This window comes from Staurois parvus, unplaced genomic scaffold (assembly GCF_062004578.1).
Source record: "Staurois parvus isolate SC_StPar_1 unplaced genomic scaffold, SC_StPar_1.0 ptg000300l, whole genome shotgun sequence".
Lineage (NCBI taxonomy): Eukaryota > Metazoa > Chordata > Amphibia > Anura > Ranidae > Staurois > Staurois parvus.
In genome coordinates, this window is record NW_028318096.1 from 65,692 (window position 1) to 91,438 (window position 25,747).

General features: G+C 40.0%; 1 protein-coding gene across 1 annotated transcript in view; it reads left to right on the forward strand.

Annotated features, from left to right (window-relative positions):
- The window catches only part of ALDH9A1 (aldehyde dehydrogenase 9 family member A1), an 82,820-nt gene extending 57,726 nt beyond the window's left edge, over positions 1-25,094 (forward strand). The window contains exons 5-11 of the mRNA XM_089683068.1: positions 3,690-3,886; positions 5,290-5,430; positions 8,011-8,199; positions 10,135-10,222; positions 13,312-13,453; positions 20,601-20,713; positions 24,488-25,094. Of these exons, the coding sequence (XP_089539194.1) occupies positions 3,690-3,886; positions 5,290-5,430; positions 8,011-8,199; positions 10,135-10,222; positions 13,312-13,453; positions 20,601-20,713; positions 24,488-24,582 (965 nt within the window). The 3' untranslated portion in view covers positions 24,583-25,094. The remainder of the gene's footprint in view (positions 1-3,689; positions 3,887-5,289; positions 5,431-8,010; positions 8,200-10,134; positions 10,223-13,311; positions 13,454-20,600; positions 20,714-24,487) is intronic.
- The last annotated feature ends 653 nt before the right edge of the window (positions 25,095-25,747 follow it).

Consider the following 25,747-nt stretch of genomic DNA (forward strand, 5'->3'; position numbering starts at 1 on the left):
GTCCCCCCCTTCTACCCTGGTGCCCTAAGGTGGCTGCCGTCTAAGCAGCTGTATGCTGGGCACCAGCATAAGGCTGCTTAGGCAGTTGCCTTAGGGCACCAGGGTAGGGGGGGCAGAACAGAAAAATCCCAATCCCCAGCTGTTTGTTGGGAATTAAGATTTTTAAAATACCTGTCCATTGGAGGGAAGGGTTTGAGAGAGGACACTGCTGGTGGGGGGAAGGGGGGCTGAGAACACTACTATAGGGGGAGTTATGTGAAGGGCGGTAGACGACACTGCTATGGGGGTGGCCCTGACCATAGCAGTGTCCTCTGCACATCAACCCCCCCAGTAGTGTCCTCTGCCCCCCCCCCCCTTTACCCCATAGCAGCAACCTCTGCGTCTCCTCCCCTTCCCCCAGCCTTCTCCGCTGCTGTCATCCTCAGTGCACAGTGGAGAGTGGAAGGCAGCACAGCTCAGGACAGAGGGCGGGAGGAGGAGCTGGCCAAATTTACTTTTCATATTACACTCCAAGTGATTGGTTGCTAGGGCGGTCCTAGCAACAAATTACCAGCTTGTCAATAGGAAAAGTTGATTTGGCCAGCTCCTCCTCCCACCCTCTGTCCTGAGCTGTGCTGCCTTCCACTCTGCACTGTGCACTGAGGATGACAGCAGCGGAGAAGGCTGAGAGAAGGGGGGTGGGCACCGGCAGGTGAAAGGCAGGGGATGGCGGCGCGGGGACCTGTTTACAGTCTACCTGTCACCTGCCAGCGATCGACAGGTTGCCGACCCCCGTCCTAGACCCTTAAGCTGGTCATACACAAGTAGAATTTTTTGTTTCCTTTGATTTTGTAATCACTACTAGGATCAAATCAACTTTCATTTTCGACTGCATCAGCTAGAAAATTCAAAGGAGCAGAATGGAATTTTTTTCTTAAACTAACTTTTAACAGTGTGTGTGGCTTTTGTTCAGGAAAGTCAATTTATTCCAAAATCACATATTTGCAAATTCCTATGACGTGAACCAAAAGGCCTTTCTGTGGAGCCCTTGCAGATATGTTCGGGGTCAGTCAGTGTGATTTGAAAAAGAGTCTTGTGCGAATTTTCAGTCCGAACCACTGAATTGGTTCAATCGCAATGAAATCGCTCCAGACCAGGCAAACCGGCCCACACATATGTGGACCCTGTCTGAAGCTAACACATATTTGAAGTACTTCTTCTCCAAGCCATCAGTTGTACTGAGAATTTTTCCATAAATGTGTGTACAAAAGCTAATTAGTGTATGGCCAAATTTAGCCTACCTAAATAAGTCCCATGAAAAAGTCTGTGATAACACCACTGTGCAACGTGTATAAGATAAATCTTCTCTCTTCTTCAGTACCAACCCTGTCACCACCATTAGGTGAAAACCTGCTCACCTCACTTCATGACCTCATAAATAGGTCATTATGCACTCAACATATGGACAGACTTGTGTACACCCTCTGTGGTCTTCCTCCAACTCCTCTCCTGGCACTGGCACCGTATACACTCCTCCAGCTGATGCTCTCATATAATATGTATTATGGAAAACAGAAAAGTGGAACCATAGTGCTCTCTATTTATAAAACTATTTATTAGTGCCCAGATTAAAAACAGTTACAAGATGTAAGAAACAAGCCAGCATATAATGTATATTTCGTTACATGGCTCACCACCCCACTCTTGCGGATGGTCATCAATTCAAACTGTCTAGGGCCTTAGCTCCTTCCACCTATACGCGTTACACCCCAGATTCAGGCTTCCTCAGAAGGCAGGGAGCCGACAAATGTGGAGCCCTTAAATAACCCATGTATCTCTCCTCCCTACCCCCAGAAATGACATCAATTCCTGGCCACCAGAAGTGATGTCATTGGCCATCTTGGATCATCTCTGAACCCGGAAGTGACATGGTTGGCCATCTTGGGACACCTCTGGACCCAGAAGTGGGAAAAACCTGATCCCTCAAAGCTGGGGATACATTAAAAAAACAAAAAAAGATGACATATTTTTATATATTTTATATATATTTTTATTACTCTGATGATCAACACTCACTCTTCCGAATGCCGTATTATCATATCACCAGACAATATATTACATTGTAAAATGCATATTAATAATAAAAGGACAATTCATTCAAAATACGACTTATTTAACATACTACGCTACCTAAATAGATACAAGCTGCCCTATGCATTTTATCATCTAGTGTTGTGACATAACAATTTATTAAATGTTTTGGAACTGAATTGGGTAGTATCAAGGTAGTTATAATAAGCCTTTATAGTTTCTGTATTGGCCTAATTCTGTAGTCCCCTCCTGCACAGAGAGTGAACACTTTTGCTACTTGCCATTCACTCACTCTTTTGCAATATTGAACTGTTTTTATCTGCATTGTCATGGATTTTAGTAGTAGTTTTTTATTAAACAGTTTTTCATTTAACAACAAACAATTATACAGAAACACATTTCTGCACTGTAGAGGAAGTGCTTTTTTTTTTTTCTCAGAGAATAGCTGCAGGAACAACACCCCCCCCCCCCCACCTTCTGAGTTACTTCTTGGTTACCCCCCCCCCCCCCCATCCACTTTTGGGCAACATCCCTTGGTTCCACCCCCTACCCACCACCCTGTACCGCTCCTTTAGAGAATACACAGCCAAGTGTCATTTTGTGGAGCTATGAAATGTATATAGGGTTTGTTAATGATAACAAGATAAGCAGTAAAATAGATTCCTCGCAGCCAGCAGCAATAGATGATTAAGCAAAAATAGATCCCCAGCAGACAACATCCTTGCCATTACATACATTTAGTGCTGGAGGTGCGTTCCCCCACGTTTCTGCTGAAAAAAAGCCCTGAGTAGAGGTATCCAAAGAGAGAAAAAATACAGTACAAATAAAGCATACTACCTTGAGATCATGCCATAATGGATTTAAGAGACCTTGAGTTATAATTATTAACTTACAATGATTAGTACCATTCCAAAAGCTGTCTGGGAGTCGCATCAAAGAATTATACAGTTATGCAATGTATCTCAGTTAAACTGAGAGACAGTCTACTTCCAAAACCACTGGCAGATCATTCACCTAACTCCTTGTATCAGCTCCCAAGGACAATATGTATTGAGTTGATAAATTAGCCATTTGGACTGTATCTTTTGAAATGTTTTAGGGCAGCCCCTACGATTATATGTCGGCTCCTCCCTCCGTAGGTTAAAATTCATCACATCTATCCACTGATTGCAAGTCGGTGGAGTTGATAAAAAACATTTCTGTAATATGAGTTTACGAACTAAATATAAAGATTTTGTCCACATTGAGTGGACATCAGATGGAAGAGTATCATCCGGGACCACTCCTAGTAGAGAAACGTTTGGGTCAGGCAAAACGTGTGGAACAAAGTGTATTTAGGATGGTGAAAATAGACGCCCAATCGTGGTGAAGCTTAGGGAAGAGCCACAACATGTGTACGAGGGGACCAAGTATATTATTTTTACTTAATTTTAGATAGGCTTTGGACTTGCAGCCGCCTTATCAGTATGTAACAAGAGGTCTCCATTTGAAGACTGACCTTTACTAATATACTGATACTGTCCTTTCTGCATACGTCATGTTTATAGAACTAAGGTTACTGTATATCATGCTAATATACAAGTGTTGGCTACTAAAATTATTTTGTAATGTTTCTTTAGGAAATGCCATGGTGTACAAGCCTTCTCCCTTCACTCCAATAACTGTAGTTTTGCTGGCTGAGATCTTCAAAGAGGCAGGCGGTCCACCTGGTCTCTTCAATGTGGTGCAAGGTGGGGCCACCACTGGAGAATTCCTCTGTAAGCACCCAGATGTGGCAAAAATATCCTTCACTGGCAGTGTTCCCACTGGCTCAAAGGTGACTCGGTGCAACTCCAAATAGAACTAGTCAAAATTCTTTACATTTGTGCTTGTTAATTTATGTAATGTTGCCTATTTATATCTAGGCATAAACATTTCAAGAAATTCACTGTTTGACAACACAACATAACATCAGTTGTATTCCTTTGTTCTAGTTCTTTAGTTTTTTTTAACCCATAAATGGAGCAGCTTATACCTGGCCATAACCACATATTTTTTAAATTAATCCCAAGGGCTGATCAAAAAAAACAGATTCCTCCATCCACAACAAACAGTGTGCATAGATGAATCTCCACTGAGGCCATTGTATTCTGACAGCCGATGCTAAGGACTGTCAAAACGCCTAAACATTAATTGATGCAAGTACTGTTCAGCTGACAATCAAAGGATGGCTAGTGGGAAGATGTTGACAGGGCAACATGCAGAGCAGATTTCAGCTGGTTGATCAGAAACTGGCTGAAATTCATTCCGTGTATTGCCAGTTTCAGGGTGACCATTGACCATAGTGGTTAAAATCTTGTCTCCTAGATTTACATGTATGTATAATGAAAAACAATCTAAACATTACATTAAATTTGTTAGTCTTTATATTTCAATTTTCTGAAAGTCCTATTTGGATAGCTTGCAGAGACCAGAGGAAGCTGTACCTAATCCTGACAGTGATGGGCTGCTCAAGCACAGAGTGCTGTCACTTTTTAGGTAGGATTGGGTGGGGGGGAAGGGGCTCCCTAGATCCAGGTAGTCAGGTCTTTTTAGGATGTTCTTCTAATTTATGTATATTCAGGATGTGACAGTTTATTTTTAAATACACAGTGTTTGAAAGAGAAGCTGGTAGGTAATGTGTAACAATTTAAGGATCCTTCACATTTTGTCAGAGGAAAAAAAAAGGTTATTGCATGCTTTTTGAAGTGGGTTTTCGTGACAATAAAAGTTTCTTAAAGACTACTACTATTATTGCACAGCATGTAAAGTATACTCACACTGGTACATAGGGGGACTTTGGAAGCTCTCTGACAAAGCACTGTGCATACAACCAAAAACAATAGTCCAGTCCTCAAACATAGTTGACATGCTGTGCACCAGTAAGCTAAGCCTGTAAGGTGTGAACAAGCCATTTAATAAAGGATTTATTCATGGAGACTTTTAACCTCCTGGATACGTCTGCTTTAAGGCTATTTAATGTAAACTCGGGGAAGATAAAGTACCATAAAAGTCTGACCACAGTGTTTATAAATTGTGTTTGCAGAGTATTTTGTCTAGGTAAATCTACTTGCTGTAAATCACTTACTCTGCACTTTTCTCATCATCCCATTCTGCAGTGGAATGGTACCAGATCAACGTGCACTTACTACATACCTCAGAAATAATTAACAAGCTGTAAACCGACCTGTATCTTTGCAGATCATGGACATGGCAGCCAGAGGCATTAAACCTGTGACTTTGGAGCTTGGCGGAAAGTCTCCTCTCATTATCTTTTCTGACAGTGACCTGGAAAATGCTGTGAATGGTGCAATGATGGCAAATTTCCTCACACAAGGACAGGTAAAATGTGATTGAGAAGGTATCAGATTAATCTTCAATGGTTTACACAATGCTATCAAGTGTTGCAAAAGGGTATCCACAACAGATCTGGAACACATGCCACATTTTTGCTAGCTACTGCCTGGGCAGTTATAATAAATGAGAACTGAACATTTAGCTTCCTGCATAAGCACAGTTGTGATTGGCTCGCTTTAGTTTTGGAAGGCTTATGTCCCCAGTTAAGGAATCGATAGTCCAAAGACTCTAGTGTCAAAATTAAGCTCATAATGATTTATAAACCAGTCTAATTTAGTTATCCAAAGACCAAGCTTTCTCACCCATGAAACCCTAGGATTGCTCCAGAGGTTTCTAGGGGTTCACTGAGCAATTTCTGTTTATTAGATAAGTAAGCACTAACACTGATGATCTTTTTAGCCAAGTAAAGGGACCTTCACTCCCCCCCCCCCCCCCATAATACTAATAACATACAAAATCACACACTACTCTGCTCCAAGCTAGGTAGTTTTGTTTTTCAGCGCAGCCCTGGATGTCAAATAAATTAATGTCATATTTCCTATTTTATTTATTTGTATATCTCAACTTGCTAATGTACCTTGAGCTGTATAGATAGGATTCCTCTGTATTAAAAATGTTGAGAAAGTCTGCCACAAGCCATAAGGTGGTAGTTTTGTGTTGTGCAACATTTTGGGATCTAATTATAAAATAAAACTGCATAACTATCAGTCCAGAGAAACTCAATGTACATTCATTCTGTGAGATTTAACAAGCTGTTGCGAGAATGGGGCAAGATGGAATGTCCTCAGAATTGTTTCTCTTCTGGTCAAAAGTCTTTCAGTTATTATTTTAGGCTATTTTCTCTTCTGGTTAAGCAAATTTAAAATAGTAGTACAAAGGAGACAAAGACCTCTGCACTCGCTTGTGTGCTATACAACATACATCCGAACACAGTGATTGTAAAACTGTAACTCCTCAAGATAAAAATGCAGAGCTTTAAAATTAAAGTGTTATTAAACCCACAACAGTAAAATCAGTCTGTATATGCAGTAAAGCATGCTTGTTCTTCTCACTGTGGAACCTAAGGGGTTAATCCTCTGCATTGTGTAAAAAAGGATGTTTGATCCTATCTTTGCTGATCCTCCCTTTCTTCTACTGTCCCCAATCTATTGCTTGATAGAACAGAGCCTTGGAGGAAAGCTGCACATGCTCAGTTTGGTGTGTATTGCTGGGGAGTTTTTTTTCTTTAATTTTCCTTGGGAGAGTGCATGTGACCAGCACAGAGTCAATCCGCACTGTCCAGACAGAAGGTCAGGGGTCCTGCAGCCTCATAGGACAATCAGGGGAGAATGAAAATTCCTCCTACAGGCTTTAACCAGTGCTCTGCTGGACACTGATAGAAGTCACATGACTGCTCTAACTGCTAATGGAAAAAAGGTATTTTTACAGTTTATATGTACTAAAATGGTTTCATTTCCATGTTCTGTGTACTGTGCGAGACCAGATAAAGTAAATTCAGGGTCCTGGGTTTAGTAACACTTTAAGCTTTACATTTCTCAAAATGTACAGGAGTACAAGCAGCAGTACACAATGCATATGTTCTTTATTCGAGAGCTGTCGCAGACTGAGAAGCAGTCAATATAGAAGTGACAATAGCAATCAGTAAAGTAGTGATTGCTGTCTTCTAAGGCCCCGTTTACATAGGGCGATTAGTTCCGTGCCCCATGCAGGACCATGTGTTGCCGACCATGAGGATGCACAGGTGTGGCGTGCAGTCCCATAGGTGTGTTTTAGGACATGTGGCTGCACGGAAACAGCCGCTGCCTCCCAATGTGACATCTGTGCGGGTACATGGCCCTGAACCCACCCACACGGATGCCACATTGGGACAAAGCGGCTGTGTCCCAGTAGACATGGGACTGCCGGCACAGGGATGCATGTAACACCAGTGCATCCCTGTGCCTGTAAAAGACAGCCCTGCACGGAGTACGCGCCTAATTGCCCTGTGTGAATGAGCCCTAATTTTGGGAAATTAGGTAACTATGTATTCATTGTATGCAATTTATCCAGAAGTTTTTTTTTTCATTTTTATATTTATTGTTTTGGCCTTGAGTTCTACAGCTGAGCATTTTCTCTTCTTGTCTATTTTTGTTAACTGAAGCTGGCCATACACATAAGCAATGCCAAACCATTGGTGATCTTCTTAGAAATAGTTTTCACATGTCTAGTAAATGTACTATTGATTTTAATACAATAATTATGTATGGCTTCCATACATGCTACAATATGTAACTTTTTCTTGACATTGATGCCGGTGTATTGACAGCATTATGCATGGAATTTATTAAGCTATTTCTAAGATGTTGTTATTTGCAAACCATTCCAAAAATCTACCAGTGCATTTTTTTATTATTGTGAAATTAGTGGCTATAGCTAATAGGATGTTTTAGAACAGAAGTTGTGAGTTAATGTTTGGTAAATTTCTCAATTTAAAGACTGACACGTACACCTATTTGGCATTTAAATTTAACTAATGTGCTCTCCTATAAGAACTCATTTTGATGAACTCACAATTGCACTGTTTAGGTGTGCTGCAATGGAACACGTGTGTTTGTTCAACGGGACATTCTGGAGAAGTTTACTGAAGCCGTAGTGAAGAAGGTAAACAAAATCAAAATTGGAGACCCTCTTTTGGAAGGCACCAGGATGGGACCACTTATTAACCGCCCTCAACTGGAAAAAGTATTTGGTTTCATTAAGGGTGCCAAGGAACAGGTAAGTGAAATGTGTGACTTTGAAGCATGTCTTCTTTTGCATTTTAGATCAGACACATCACCAGTCTGCTATAGAAGTTCCTAATACAGCTTGATGTTCATAGGTTTCTCCTAAATTTTCAGTCCACCAACCCCTAAAGGGGCAGAACCACCCCCACACCACCAGAACTTTGGATGCAAGTGATATTTTTTAGGTTTGTGAAGCCCAGAATATAGACATAGGATGTCTTAAAGTGGTTGTAAAGGCTCTTCTGTGTACAGCCGCTCCCCCAGCCCCCTCAATACTTACCTGAGCACCATGGAGATCCAGCGATGTGCATGACAGCCTCGGTTTTCCCAGGTATCTGCTTCCTCATTGGCTGAGATAGCAAGAAGGAGCCATTGGCTCCCGCTGCTGTCAATCACAGCCAGTTGGCCAATGAAGGGGGGGGGGGGGGGCCAAGCCGCGGCTCCATGTGTGAATGGACATACGGAGCAGCGGGGTGCCCCCATAGCAAGCGGCTTGCTTGTGGCAGTTGTGGCACTTTCCTTCAGCTTCTTGCCTGCATCATGGGTGTTCAGCAAGGTGCTGAGCCCAGTATTACCCCTACTGAAATCCTGTGGCTTTAACTGTAGAGACATTATAACAGTTCTGATGGATCCTGAATCTTTAGAAATTGATGCTGAAACCAACTCATCTCTTCAAATTACCGGATCTAATCCTTAACTTCGATCAAGCCAGAATGTTTTCCCCACAGGAGAAACTTTCAACTGTCTGATCTCAGATTACAGCTCTCCAATCTCTCGGCGTTGCATGAGAGGTTTGGACTTGATGGTTACCTCCTTTAAATCAGTCTCTTTTGCTCAGTTCCACTTCAGATCTCTAAAAGGCAACGTTCTGTTGTGGGACAAGTCAATCGTACACGTGGATAGATCAGCTCTTTTGGCACTGAAGACTAGCATGTCCCTGGTCTGGTGGCTCAGGGATTTGACTCTATTGGGGAATCTTCTCTTCCCGTCTTTTGGAGGATTCTCACAATGAATGCTAACCTGTTAGGCTGGAAAGGAGATAGATCATCTCCCGAGTATTGTTTCCTGATTAACATCCTGGATGTCGATTTGGCTGTCTCTGCAGAGCTGGTTCATTCTGCTGGAAGGTCATTGGATCTGGATTCAGTGATAAAATGCCAGGGCAAGGACTTTAACAATCAGGAAAATACAAGAAGTGTTCCCATGGCAAAATAGGTAGGTCAGATGCAGTCTTCACGTTCTGTTTCGCTGCCAAGTATATCCCAGGTGTGGACAATTGCCAGGTAGACTGCCTCAGTCTATAGCTTTTGGATCTGGGACTGGCTGAGGCTGGTATGGTACACCAACCGTCATAAGATTCCTTGTGGACCTTCTGTGGGCTCTGCCAGATCTTCAGGATCTTTTGTCTCCGGGGCGATTTACCATACTGCTTCCAGATCACTGGCATTACTGCTTTGAAAGACAGGCAGTATCTCTGAATCTGTTATTCTTATCATGCTAACAGCTAGGAAGTCTACTTCCCACTGGGTCTATATCTGGACAAGAAAGGCATGGTTCCTTTTGGTGTTGGTCTCAGGACTTTTTGATCCCACGAGTTTCTGTGAGACAAATCCACTTCTTTCTTCAGCTGGGTCAGAATTTAGCTCTCAGCACTATCCAGTGTCAGGCTTTTTGCCCTTTCTATTCTGTTTCAGAGACCATAGGACTTTTTTTTTTTTTTTTTTAAATTAATAGGGGGGTTTCCTGTGTAGCTCCCCACATTAATTTCCTTGTGATAGACTAATTAGATCTTAGCTCCAGATAATAACTAGAGCTCATAAGTGTTCCATATGAAATTAATTACAATAAGTTTTGTTTTGATGTGTCATTTTGTTTGTCAAATGGTGATAATAGCTATAATATTTAAAGATACATCTCAATTTCTTAGGGTGCAAAAATCTTGACTGGAGGAGATCCCTACATTCCACAAGATCCTAAACTGAAAGGAGGATTTTTCATGTACCCCTGTGTACTAGGTATTTATTTTAATTATATTTCTATTTGTTTTCATTGTTTCATTTAACTTTCATAAGTTTTTGTAAATTATGAATTTTGATCCAAATCACTGGAAGGATATTCCCGAATGTTATGTGGAAACTGGTACCTTAATTTCGACCAGAATTGTGTACACTAATAGGTTCCAATTTAAATGTAAATATGAGAGCTTTTATAAATAAAAAAAAATGTAAAAATGTTACCAATGTATACAGTATGTTTATCAATGTTTTTGCGTACGACTCACACAATTTTTATCCAAGACGTACACATTTTTCTAAAAGCACCTTTTAGGAAAAATGGGTGAATCTTGGGTAAAAATACTGATACATAGCCCCCTCCTATTAATAAAAAAACAGTATTACTTAATTAGGACTATGCACAATATTTAAAGCTTCCATATCTTTATGGAATAAATGATTTAAACAACTTAAAATATTTGATGCAAAAAATGTGATATAATGGGACGGAGAACTCTTCAGATTTAGTTTTTTTGTTTGGAGGAGTGTATTGTGTATACATTAAGTTTGGAATTGGTTAATTTATGCAACATTGACAAGGTTAATATATATATAATACAACACATACAGTACATGGGTGTTTTGAGTTTTACCTTTTTACAATGTAGACCGTGAAGGGGGTGAGGGAAGAATAGCTTTGTTTCTGTAGCATGGTTTATTTTCTTTTTCAACAAAATACCGTCACTGAATGCATCTAAAAAATAAAATGGCCAAATATAGTTATTTTTTTTTCTGTCTTTTAAGCTGTATTCCTGAAACAAAAGAACAATAAGTGCACTGTGTGTATAACTTTATATCAAGCAAGTCAAATCCACATGATCAGATGTGCAAGAAGCAACTGACTGACCTAGGATATATGAAATGCTCTGCACTAAATGTTGCTGGGAAAATCTAGTATTATGTTCTTGGGAGGTAGGGGTAGGGTTTCTACTCTGTTTATTCTGTATGTTTTAAGAAATATATGCACATTTGATTTTATAGTTAATGTTTTAAAGTCAAAGATCAGTAGGCTGAGATAAAGTCAAATGACATGTATTACTTGGATATACATTAAGCAGTAACAATCATAAAGATGTGTTTAACCCCCCTGGCGGTATTCCCGAGTGTAGCTCGGGGTTATCTTTCAGTACCAGAAGCGGTAACCCCGAGCTACACTTGGGATTATATTACAGCGTTTCTCTGGGATCCCTGGAGCACTTACCTTGTCTTGCGGTCCTGCGATGTCCCCCCTGTAGTGTCCCTGGCCATGTCCTCCAGCCGATGCCGGCATCCGTCTTCCGGGTTCCATTCCCTGCTAGCGTCGGGACATACGGGGACGGAACAGGCGGGAATTTTAAAAATGTGAAAATTTGACGTTCACTCAATACACCAAAATCTGATAGTATTACAATACTGTATCAAACCATTTCACATACATTTTGTCCCTAGTGCTTTGTCCAGCGCTCTGCCTGCATTTTAACCGTTCTTTCTGCCTGGAAACAGAAATGTCCATGGCGTCCAAAAAGCGTCCCTTTAGTTCAAAAGCAGTTTTAGACCAGCAAGAGAACAGCGATAGTAAATTAGAACCATTTGCAGAATTGAGTGATAATGATTTGTGGGGAAATTCGTCATCAGACACTGAAAACGATTTTGTGACTGAGCTCCGTGATATGCGAACTTGTTGCTCTATTTCAAATTTCAGTGTTTTTGGTTTGATTACATTATTGAATTCAATTTATTATTATATTATTATTTTTATGACTATTTATTATATTATAATTTATGATTTCGTGTTTCAAATTTTATAATACCCGGGATGTTTTCTAGATTCTTGTTCGGACAGATTTCAGTGAGTTATTCCTATGAATTACAGGCCTACAATAAAAAAACAACATATTTCCATGCAAAAAAAGTACCGATTTGAGCACAGAAATACTGACATAATCAGACCGCAAGGGAGGTTAAAGCATGGTGTTTTCTTTTTGATAACAGCAAAAATACCTGCTCATTATGTCAGATTCAGAGCTGTCCTGTGTCCTCTTCAGACTTCACTATTATTTCAAAGAACCTTCCTAGTTCTTGTGCTTTCTTTTGGTGGTAAATGATTACGGATATCTCCCTGATTTTTTTTTTTTTTTTTTTTTTTAATTTTGGTGAAAGGAACACTGGCCAGAAATAGTGAATTTTTTTTTTTCTTTTAACGTTAGTGGTATATTTCTTGCTATTACCATAATTTACCACCAAAGAACAACCTAAAATAAATTTTCTGCTCCTGAAAAACACAGCAATACCACATATGTAAATGTTGGTTGTTGTATGTACCCTTAGTTGGGCCCAGAAACAATAATGCGCATTTCACTTTTCTTCTATCCTACGTAATACAAACTGACATTAACAAATTTAAAACTTTTTTTTTTTTCTTTTTTTTTTAAATCCTACCCAAAATATTTTGACCCAGCTTTGATCTTTGACCATAACACTAACCCTGGCACTGACCTAGATCAAACTTTAAACAAAAATATTTTTTTCTTTATTTTCTTTTTTTACACAGTTTTGTTTATTTACATCTTCATCTCCTGCAAGGAGAGAAAGATGCAATGTACAAAGTAAGCATGTAAGTGGGTTGCGTAGTGACTGACCACTGTGATAGCCAATCAGAAGCTATCACAGCGATCAGGTGATCCGGAACCGGGAATACTGGGTCCCAGTCATTAGTAAGAGACCCAGGGCTCCTGCTGAGAGCTCAGTCCCTGTGCTGGGTGCATGCTGTGCAGTGCACTACCAGCACAAAGACAATTACACAGATATAAAGACCCACCTCCATGAGGAATGATATCTGTGTACGGTTGGAGAGAAGGGGTTAAAACTGTAGAAAATGTGCAGAGCTGTACTGCATATGCTTTATTTATTTTACCTTAGTACAATTTACTTGCTTGTAACGTTAAATATATGCTATTTCAAGAAATTATTTCTTTTTTTTCCTCAACTTTTTAGCAAATGGTGTATAGCAGCTTCTATGAAATGTACAAATTGTCCATGTTTTCAGTCTTTTGTGTTTGAATTGCTGATAGGAAATTGTGCTGATGACATGACCTGTGTAAAAGAAGAAATTTTTGGCCCCGTGATGTCAATCCTGCCCTTTGATACAGAGGAAGAAGTTTTGCAAAGGGCAAACAACTCAAACTATGGTTTGGCTGGAGGAGTTTTCAGCAGGTCAGTGGATTTAAATACATTACTTTGTACTTTCTACAACTGAAAGAATCTTAAGCAAGAGAAGTCATGTTTGTAGTAAAATGATGGGAACTAAAGACAGTTCTCGGGAAAAAAAAAGAAAACGGTGTGTGTGTAATAAATATATATACCGCTTGCCCATTAGAGCCCCAACTTCCCATCCCAGACTTTTCTCAAATCCTAAGGCTTATGTCACACCAGAAAATATGTCAGTAACAACAACATGCCAGTAACATCAATACAATTCAACTCGCCTTCTATTCTGGCTGCCTAACTGCCTGAACCAGCAAGGTGTAGCACTGTCACTACTCTCTTGCTAGTGAGTCCAGTTCTACAGCATTTTAATTAGCAGGGGATCGACCTTCATTAGGGAAGGTGGTAGTTGCATGTTAGTGGTTCTGCTGCTGCAAGGGTTTTGCCAGTGCATAATGGCCCTAAAGAATAGGCAGAGTAGGGCACATTTGTGAACGCTGCAAACTTGTTCTATCATTGAGTTTACAATGTGAGTGTAATGATCATGCACACTGTAAACTGTCAAGGTGACGTAGACATACAGACTTGATCCGACCACCACATCTCTTGAACAACTGCTATATAAACCCATATGATTTAGGCATCTGAGTGTATGTGAGTGCATTTATAAGCAGAAGAGAATAATAGAAGGTGAAGATTTTCACACCTGACAAGTTGATTGTTTGTTTTTTTTTGGGGGGGGGGGTTGTTGCCATAGATGTTAGATCATTGCCTGATCTAGTCCTAGGATCATGTCAACTCCACTATATCTGTCTGTGTTTACATGTGTTTTCTTGAACCTGTTCTCTATGTTACAAGGTGAAGCAAAGAGGGAAACTACTTGATATAACAAAAAATAAATTTTTTTCCAGGGCTTTGTCAGAGAATAGGTGCAGGAACTCCTCCCCCTACCAAGTCATCCCATGTGTCCACCCCCTAACCACCTATGAGCACCATTCATTGGTTCCACTTCCCTATCCCTCTCCCAGAACAGCTCCTTTTAGAGAATAAAGAACCAAGTATCTGGTGCTAAGTAATTTTCATGGAATTTGCTACTAACAAGAAAAGCAGTAACAATAAATCCAGCCCAGGAACAATAGACTTCCAACAGCCAGCATCAATAGATCCTCCAGCAGCCAGCAACAATAGACCCCTTTCTCAACAATTAACTCCCCAGCAACATAAGACACACACCCCTAACAACAATAGATCCACCAGCAGCAATAGACTTCCCCAGCAACAATAGACCCACTTCCAAAAATAGATCCTCCAACAGCCAGCATCAGTAGACCCTTCAGCATTCCTTGCGATGATATACATTCAGTGCTGGAGGTGCCAGAACTGCGTTCTCCTGCATTCTAGCTGAAGAAAAAAACCCTGATTTTATCATAAGTTATATAAAGTTTGCTTTCCTCTCTGAAAGAGGATACTGCAATTAGAGATAGAGTTAGAGATGAGGAGAGGTTGTTGATGCAGTTGCTGTATTTCCTGCCTAGTATATTATGAAAATATAGCAAACTGCTTGGTTCTGTTGGATGACCAAAAGAGAATATACTCTGCACACACATAAACGTTATTCACTTATTTGTTGATGGATTGATGTTTGCCACAGTACTTCAGTTGATTCATACAGTGGATATAAAAAGTCTACACACCCCTGTTAAAATGTTAGGTTTCTGTGATGTAAAAAAATTAGATAATTTCAGAACTTTTTCCATCTTTAATGTAAACCTATAAACTGTACAACTCAGTTGAACAACAAACTGAAATCTTTTAGGTGAAGTGAAGTAAAAATAAAAAACTAAAATATTATGGTTGCATGAGTGTGCACACCCTTAAACGAATACTGTGTTGAAGCACCTTTTGATTTTATTCCAGCACTCCGTCTTTTTGGGTATGAGTCTATCAGCATGGCACATCTTGACTTGGCAATATTTGCCCACTCTTCCTTGCAAAAACACTCCAAATCCATCAGATTGCGAGGGCATCTCCTATGCACAACCCTCTTCAGATCACCCCACGGATTTTGATCAGATTTAGGTCTGGGCTCCGGCTGGGCCATTCCAAAACTTTAATCTTCTTCTGGTGAAGCCATTCCTTGGTTGATTTGGATGTGTGCTTTGGGTCGCTGTCATCCTGAAATGTTCAGCTTTCTAGCAGAAGTCTGAAGGTTTTGTGCCAATATTGACTGGTATTTGGAACTGTTCATAATTCCCTCTACCTGGACTAAGACCCCAGTTCCAGCTGAAGAAAAACTGCCCCAAAGCATGATGCTGCCACCACCATGCTTCACTGTGGGTATGGTGTTCTTTTGGTGATGTGTAGTGCTGTTTTTGCACCAAACATAATTTATGGAATTATGGCCAAAAAGTTCAACCTTGGTTTTATCAGACCATAACACATTTTCCCCACATGCTTTTGGGAGACTTCAGATGTGTTTTTGCAAAATTTAGCCGGGCTTGGATGTTTTTCTTCGTAAGAACAGGTTTCCATCTTTCCACTCTACCCCATAGCACAGACATATGAAGAATACAGGAAATTGTTGTCACATGTACCACACAGCCAATACTTGCCAGATATTCCTGCAGCTCTTTTAATGTTGCTGTAGGCCTCTTGGCAGCCTCCCAGACCAGTTTTCTTCTCGTCTTTTCATCAATTTTGGAGGGACGTCCAGTTCTTGGTAATGTCAATGTTGCTCCATATTTTATCCACTTGACAATGACTGTCTTCACTGTGTTCCATGGTATATCTAATGCCTTGGAAATTCTCTTGTGCCCTTCTCCTGACTGATACCTTTTTAACAATGAGATCCCTGTGATGCTTTAGAAGCTTTCTGCGGACCATGGCTTTTGCTGTAGGATGCGACTAAGAAAATATCAGGAAAGATCTACTAGAACAGTTGAAATTTATTTGGGGTTAAGCAGAGTCGCTTTAAATGATGGCAGGTATGTACTGACTCCTATTAAACATGATTTTCAATGTGATTGCTTAATTCTGAACACAGCTAAATCCTCAGTTATAAGAGGGTGTGCACACTTATGCAACCACATTATTTTAGTATTTTAGCCCCCCCCCCCCAAAAAAAAAAGATTTCAGTTTGTTTTTCAATTGCGTTGTACAGTTTATAGGTCACATTAACCTCCCTAGTGGTATTCCTGAGTGTAGCTCGGGGTAAAATGTCAGTACCAAAAGCGGTAACCCCGAGCTACACTCGGGCTTACCATGCGGCGCTGCATAGGGTGTCCCTGCAGAGCTTACCTTGTCCTTCGCTCCCGCGATGTGTCCCCTGCAGCATCCCCGGCCATCTCCTCTGGCCGATGCCGGCATCTGGCTTCTGTGTTCTGGTCCCTGTGACGTCGGGACGTACGGGCGCCGCCGGCGTTGGGAAATTTGAAAATTTTAAAAAATTTCATTTTTTTCCAAATAAATTTTACATAGTAAAACATTGCTGTTTCAACCCATTTCACATACATTTTGTCCCTAGTGCTTTGTCCTGTGCCCTGCCTGCATTTTGTCTGTTCTTTCTGCCTGGAAACTGAGAAAAGTCCATGGTGTCCAAAAAGCATCCCTTTAGGTCAAAAGTGGTTTTAGACCAGCTAGAGAACAACGATCGTAAATCAGAACCATTTGCAGAATTGAGTGATAATGATTCGTGGGGAAATTCGTCATCAGACACTGAAAACAATTTTGCGACTTTGCTCAGCGATGTGCGAACTTGGCGCTATATTTCAAATTTCAGTGTTTTTGGTTTGATTATATTATTGAATTAAATGTATTATTATTATATTATTATTTTTTATGATTATTTATTAAATTATGATTTTGTGTTTCAAATTTTATCATACCCGGGATGTTTAATAGACTCTTGTTCGAACAGATTTCAGTGAGTTATTCCTAAAAATTACAGGCTACAATAAAAAAACTACATATTTCCATGCAAAAAAATGGTACCGCTTTCAGCACCAAAAATCGGAAATAATCATACCGCTAGGGAGGTTAAAGGTGGGAAAAGTTCTGAAATGATATACGGTATTTTGTCTCATTTTTTTACATCACAGAAACCTGACATTGAACAGGGGTGTGTAGACTTTTTAAATCCACTGTATACTGGTTGATGAATTGATATTCATCACAACATTTGTCTATTCACCTGTCAAACACTTTACTGTTTGGACTGTGGCTTAGAGGTTTATTACAATTTTTATAGAATATCTATTCATTTATGTTTCCTTTTACAAAATTTTTTTGTTATACATACATTTTTTCATGTAAGTCCATAAGGTTGAATGTATACGGATTATCACAGGTTATTGGCATTATTTGAATAGCACACCATATTTGTGGTATATACACATATTAACTTGCCAGAGGCCTACAAAGTAGATCATGGAAATTGTTTCACCACCAATATGGTGGGATCTAGAGGAAGCCTATTGCTGAAGTCCAATACAAAGCACAAAAAAGTGGTAAATCCAGCATTTTTGAGGGGTCAAGACAACCATATTAAAAAATATATATATTTTTTAAATCTTGTTACCCTTCATTGATTACATTTTATAAATACAATCAACTTAGTGATCGTTGCAGTAAACAACTATACATCTTAGCCACAGAGTTAATTGCATGCGTGAGTGTTACTCCTTTTATTTTCTGTATGGGTTCCTGCTCTATAATAGCTGGCAAAGCAAGTAGAACCTTCATGGTGGCTTATGCACTCAGCATTTGGAGCCCTATTTTTGGCACTACATATCTTGACAAAGTTTGTACAGTTATGATTTTTGTAACCTTTTAATTTTTTTAGTGGTCTTTTTTGGAGCCTCTCTGTTAGAGAGCAGAGCAGGCAGAACTTTCAAGCATCTCAACATAAACCAAAGTAACCTACTACCAAGGGTTTCAAGTGTTTCATGATTGTGTTTAGACATTTTGGTGGCAGGTTGCATTGATCTATTCTATTTGTTTATGTTTGCAATTAGAAGATAGTTGAAATAGTTTGAAAGTGTTGAGTATATGGTCAGTATAAGAGTTTTAACAATCTGATGTAATAAACCAGAAAATAAGCATTAATGTATTTTTTCCACAAGTTTTGGGAATATATAAATATAACAAATACTTGACTACTCGTATTATGTTAAAAAAAAAAAAAAAAAGCCTCTCATATGCTGACCCAGGCTGAGGCCAAACCTTGATGGTCAATACGGACACATACATCCAAACTCTAGACGATTAGTTGTGCATAGCCCGGGGGGGGGGATTTCCGTTCACTTATTGTTTGTTGTCAATGCGTCGAGAAGTCAAAGAAACACACACAATCTTGAAAAAAGTACATTGGGATTAATTTACTAAAACTGAAAGCAGATTGGTGTCTATGTAGAGCTGCACCAGATTTTGCACTCTCCCGTTTTAGTAAATCAACCCCATTCTGTCAGTTTCACTCTGTTAGGAAGGGGATATCTGCCTAGTGTGCGATGTATGTCTTAAATCAGAATTGTAACCTGTGAAACAATAATGTAATGGCAGGATATGTTTCTTTGCTTGAGGTTTTCTCTGCAGGTTTGGGGGTTTTTTTGTTTTTTTTTATCCCATGTATTTCCTCATGGTATGTTAACCACTTGCCGCCCAGCCACCGCATATAAACGGCGGCAGGGCGGCACTCGTAGGCAAAAGCCCGTTTTAAAACGGCTGCCTTTAAAACAGGTAGGGGGCGCGCGCCCCCCCTACCTGTCCCGCGGGCGTCAGCAGCGGGTGTCAGCCGACGGGTCACGGACGGTTTTTACCGGCCGTTTTCCCGCGATTGACGGTGATCGCTGACACAGAGCAGGGCTGCATTGTTTACACACAGCCCTGTTCTGTGTCAGTTCTCTGACAGCTTGTGAGAAGCTGCAGAGTTTCTCTCCCTCGATCAGCTCCCCCCTCCCTCCCCCCGTCCAGTACACACCCCCGCCCCCTAGTAAAACGCTCCCCTTACACAGCAAATTCTAAAAATGTTATCCCCTTCCTCCCCAGTGACATTAGTACAGTTTCAGTGTTTTTTTTTTTCACTGATCACTGTATTGGTGTCACTGGGGATGTCCGTGACCCCAAGTCAGTTCCCCCCCCCAGTGTCAAAATGTCCGCCGCAGTCCTGCCATAAGTCGCTGGTCGCCACCATATGTTGCTGATTGCCACCAAAAGTCGCTGATCGGCGCCATTATTAGTATAAATAAAAATTCCAGTATCTTTCCCGCCATTTGTAAACGCTATAACTTTCACGTAAACCAATTAATTTACACGTATTGGGATTTTTTTTAGCAAAGACATGTCGCAGAATGCATTTTGGCAGAAATTTATGACTAAATTTGATTTTTGCATTTTTTTTTTTACTGGACATGTTTTATAGTAAAAAGTCCAAAATATTGTTTTTTTTTCCTCAAAATTGTCAGCCTTTTTTTTTATAGCGCAAAAAATAAAAACCGCACAGGCGATCAAATACCACCAAAAGAAAGCTCAATTTGTGGGGAAAAAAGGATGTAAATTTCATTTATGTACCGTATTGCATGACCGCGCAATTGTCTGTTAAACTAGCGCAGCGCTGTATAGCAGAAAAATGGCGTAAATTGCAGTATTTATACCATAGTTTGTAGACGCTATAACTTCCACACAAAGCAATCAATATACACTTATTGGGATTTTCTTTTACCAAAAACATGTAGCAGAATACATTTTGGCCTAAATTTATAACCAACTTTGAGTTTACTATATATTTTTTATAGCTGAAAGTAAAAAATATTGTTTTTCTTCAAAATTTTTGCCCTTTTTTTGTTTATAGCGTGAAAAATAAAAAGCGCACAGGTGATCAAATTACACCGAAAGAAAGCTCTATTTGTGTGAAAAAAAAGGACGTAAATTTTGTTTGGGTGCAGCATTGCATGACCGCGCAATTATCAGTTGAATTAGTGCAGCGCCGAGTAGCAAAAAGAGGCCTGGTCATTAAGGGGGGTAAATCCTCAGGAGCTCAAGTGGTTAATGTGTCAGACAATATTGTTGAATACTAAGGGAGAGCTGTAGGAAATGACTACTCTTTACGCTGACTGTTATTAGTCTCTCTTGCTTCCTTACATGCTTTCCTTCCTCTTTACAGAGATCTACAGCGTGCTCACAGAGTAGTCGCTGCTTTACAAGCTGGAATGTGCTTCATCAACAACTATAATGTGAGCCCAGTGGAACTGCCCTTTGGAGGCTACAAGATGTCTGGTAAGTGTTAGCTATGGCTCTACAGGTGGAGAATTTGAAAGTGATTGTAAACTTTTTTTTTTTTTTTTTTTTTTTTTTAAATAACAAACATGTTATACCTGCTCTGTGGACGGGTTTTGCACAAAGCACCCCAGATCTTCCTCTACTCAAGTCACCTGCTGGCGCTCCTGGTTCCCTCCCCCCTCCCAAGTACCCCCATAGCAAGCCGCTTGCTATGGGGGTACTTGTGAGTGCCCATTTCCAAGCCAGCTCTAATGTCTTTTTTACAATAATATCTCATGGACACACATTGTTCATGAGACATTCTCCCACCTCACTGGCTGTGATTGACAGCAGCAGGAGCAAATGACTCCCATTTATGTATCTAAGCAAATGAGGAGGGAAAGAGACACTGCTCTCATGCACATCACCGTATGGAGATCCTGCTTGGGTAACTACACTGCGGGCACAATTATTAGGCAAGTGAGTCCAAGCTGTATAAACTTGAATGCTTGTTGGATTTAAACATATCAGGTGATGTGTATTTGTGTAATGAGAGAAGGTGTGGCCTAAGAAGATCAACATCCTATATCAAGGTGTGCATAATTATTAGGCAGCTTTTTTTCCTCAGGCAAAATGAGCCAAAAAAGAGATTTAACTGACTCTGAAAAGTCAAAAATTGTAAAAAGTCTTTCAGAGGGATGCAGCACTCTTGAAATATTGGGGCATGATCACAGAACCATCAAACGTTTTGTTGCAAATAGTCAACAGGGTCGCAAGAACTGTTGAGAAAAAAAAGACGCAAATTAACTGACAAAGATTTGAGAAGAATCAAACTTAAAGCTACCAGGAACCATTATCCTTCAGTGCTGTCATATTCCAGAACTGCAACCTACCTGGAGTGCCCAGAAGTTTAAGGTGTTCAGTGCTCAGAGACATGTCCAAGGTAAGGAAGGCTGAATCCCGGCCACCACTGAACAAGACACACAAGTTGAAATGCCAAGACTGGGCCAAGAAATATCTGAAGACAGATTTTTCAAAGGTTTTATGGATTGATGAGATGAGAGTAACTCTTGACACACCAGATGGATGGGCCTGTGTCTGGATCAGTAAAGTGCACAGACCTCCACTTCGACTCAAGACACCAGCAAGGTGTAGGTGCTGATATGGGCTGGTATTATTAAAGATGAGCTAGTTGGACCTTTTCGGGTTGAAGATGGACTCAATATCAACTCCCAAACCTACTGCCAGTTTTTAGAAGACCCTTTCTTCAAGCAGTGGTACAGGAAAAAGTCTGGATCTTTCAAGAAGACTATGATATTGATGCAGGGCAATGCTCCATCACATGCATCTAAGTATTCCACTGCATGGCTAGCCAGTAAAGGCCTTGAAGATGAAAGAATAATGACATGGCCCCCTTCTATCTGACCTAAACCCCATTGTGAACTTGTGGGCCCTTCTTAAACTGGAGATTCACAATGAAGGAAAATAGTACACCTCTCTGAACAGTGTCTGGGAGGCTGTGGTTGCTGCTGCCCAAAAAGGTGAGCATCAACAGATCAAGAAACTGACAGACTCCATGAATGGAAGGTTTATGACTGTTATTGAAAAGAAGTGTGGCTATATTGGTCACTGATTTTTTTTTTTTAGAAATGTTTATTTGTAAATTTTGAGGAGTTTGTTTATTATTGTCACATTCACAGATGAAAATAAACAAGTGAGATGGAAAAATGTTAATTTTTTCATTTAGTTGCATAACAATTCTGCACACTAACAGTTGCCCAATAATTGTCCACAAATAGATATTCCCCTAAGAAAGCCAAAACCTCACTTTTACTTTCTTAAATATTCAGGTTTGAGGTTTATTAACATTTTGGATTGACCGATAGCTCTGTAGCTGTTCAATAACTAAATTAATCCTCAAAAATACAACTTGCCTAATAACTGTCCTCACAGTGAGTGTATAAGGAGGATAAAGTGTATAAGGAGTGTAAAACTAACTTTTTTTTACCTTAATGCAGAGAATGCATTATGGTAAAACCTTTAGGCTTTAGAACCACTTTAAAAAGAATTCTTATAAATATATTTGCTTTTTACATGTAGGTGTCATCACCTCAGTAGCTGACCTATAAAAAATATCATATCCTTCAGTTTTTGCTTGCTTTGCTTGAAGCACTGAGTTCACATCAGTGGTAACAAAGTACTAGACTAGGCTACCTTCACACAGGTGTTTGCTCTGTGCACATGGCAGCGGCAGAAATCGGTTGATTCCTGTTGCTGTTTTTGACACCGAGGAGCCCATACATTTTAATGACAGTTTGCTGGCGAACGCAGATAGCCTCTCACAGGTGTCAAAACCAGAAGCAGGAATCAGCAGATTCCTGCCACTGCCATTCTTACTGTGACAAAATGCCTGTGTGAATGTAGCCTTAAGCAGCCCAGCTTGCAAATGTCATTTGAATTTACTACTCCCAATCCCAGCAATTTCTGGTAGCTACATGAAGGAACAGCCAAGTTAGCCTTCTGTGAGTGCTGGTTGTTGGACTCATATTTGAACTTTACATTGTGAGCAGTGTTGCCATGCACCACATATTTAGACAGTCTTAATACGGACAATGGGGTCTGAGATGTGTCATCTGCCATTTTGGACAACTATTAAAAGCCTATTTTCCTGTTTTGATCATAAAATATAAGGATTGAATTACTACAGGCAAATAGGTTGCTAACTTAATTTTCTGTGGGACAAGGAGCATATAATCATCCCTTTAAAAGAATGCTAGATATTTTCTGAATGAAGGAGCTGCACAGCAAGTGACCCAGTGGGTTTGCTGTACTCCATCCCAGAGGTGAATCTCTGCTGACTTCCATCTTCTATGTGCAAGCAAACATTCTGTTTTTTATTTTCCTTGCATGTGATTGGGTATTCTTTGCAAAGTGAATTTTCACCTCATTCATCAAGTTAAAGAAAGCTTCCTATACTTATTTGCCTTTAGTAAATCAACCCTATATATACATGCATGCATACATACATACATATATATATATATATATATATATATATATATATATATATATATATATATATATATATATATATATATATATATATACATACATACATACATACATTCACTGGCTACTTTATTAGGTACTCCTGTTCAATTGCTTGGTAACACAAATTGCTAATCAGCCAATTACATGGCAGAAACTCAATGCATTTAGGCATGTAGATGTAATGAAGACGACTTGCTGAAGTTCAAACCAAGTATCAGAATGGGGAAGAAAGGGGATGTAAGTGATTTTGAATGTGGCATGGTTGTTGGTGCCGGACGCGCTGCTCTAAGTATTTAAAAAAAACTTGCTGATCTACTGGGATTTTCATGCACAACCTTCTCTAGGGTTTACAGAGGATGGTCCAAAAAAGAGAAAATATCCAGTGAGTGGTAGTTGTGTGGACGAAAATGCCTTGTTGATGTCAGAGGAGAATGGGCAGACTGGTTGCTGTGATGTTCAGAGGGTAGGGTCAGAATTTGGCGTAAACAACCTGAAAGTGTGCATCCATCCTGCCTTGTAGCAATGGTTCAAGCTGTTGGTGGCGGTGCAGTAGTGCTGGGGATATTTTTTAGCACTAGCAAGTTGTACCTAATGAAATGGCCAGTGAGTGTATATATTTGCATTAACATAATTGTAAAGACTTTCTCAATACACAAATAGAACAGAACATGGTAGTAATGTTTTCTATTTAATGTCAAATGCTTGTAAACAGTTACATTATATGGAGCTCTGTGTTCACAGGCTTTGGACGTGAAAATGGCCAGGTGGCTATAGAGTACTATTCACAGCTCAAGACTGTCTGCGTAGAGATGGGAAATGTCGAGTCGGTGTTTTAAGTGGGATGAAACACTTCTCAAGTCTTTACAAGAAGTATTGTGAAATATTGCATTACGAAATTTGTATTAACCCAGTTTCTGAATTTCCTGTTTTCTGTACCAATGCCACATTTTTACATTTGTTTTAACTGCAAAAACAATATGCATATTGGCACTATTATCGTATTTACCATGACTCCAAAGTAGAAAACATCAAAATATATTAGGATTAGTATATCTTATTTTTCTATCAATATGAGACATATATAGAGGTGCATATAAGGTTCCAAGATGGTGAATTCTGGCATAGATAGGACAGCACAAAGTTTCTTCACATTCTACTAGCGCTGCAAATAGTAAAGCTTTGTCCTTTGGTCTGTGAATTGACTTTTGGCTAAGGCATGTTATCTCCCTGTGAAGCAATTGTAATTGTTGCCACATAAATCTCTGCAAACACTGAAACTCTTTTGTTAAACAGTAACCACAAAAATGCTGAATAATGAACACATTGACCAAATAAACTATTGCTTTGGTTTGTTTCTCTTCCAGTGTAATTAGTGTAGCTTTTGCTACAACTATCCTTTGACATCTTTTATTATCTCAGACACACTGTATGATTATATTCTGTTCTTGTATTAACATAATGCCAACATTTTTTGCACTACTACACAGTACATATGCATATCTTCCTCAGAGGAATTTACAGTCCAAGGCAGGGGTGCTCAACCTTTTGAGCGAGGGCCGCATAAGTGATTTGGTAACTGGTTGTGATCCAAAATGAAATTAAATGGTTCAGAATTTCAAATTGTATTAAATTTGAATAGCATAATGAATATTTTCCTTCTGCAGCCAATGGTGTAGTTTGGTTTTGTGCTGCCCTAGGCAAGACTATAATTAGGTGCCCCCCTGTCTAAATTTGTCCCACCCCTTCCTTTTAAGATCCACCCTCAATCTGTAAACTCCATCCCTTCATCTTTAGGCTCTGCCTCAGGAGTTGGTCAGAGACTGTGGACCTAGAGCAGCAGATGGTCAGAGACTGTGGACCTGGTGCAGGAGATGATCAGAGGCTGCGGGAGAGATTGCCGAGTCCGCCTTCCGCGCCCGGGCCGAGCCCACCTCCCCTGCCTAAACTCTGTCTCCTGCCCGAGCCCTGCTGAGCTCTCCCACCCTGCCAAGCGCTGGTCCC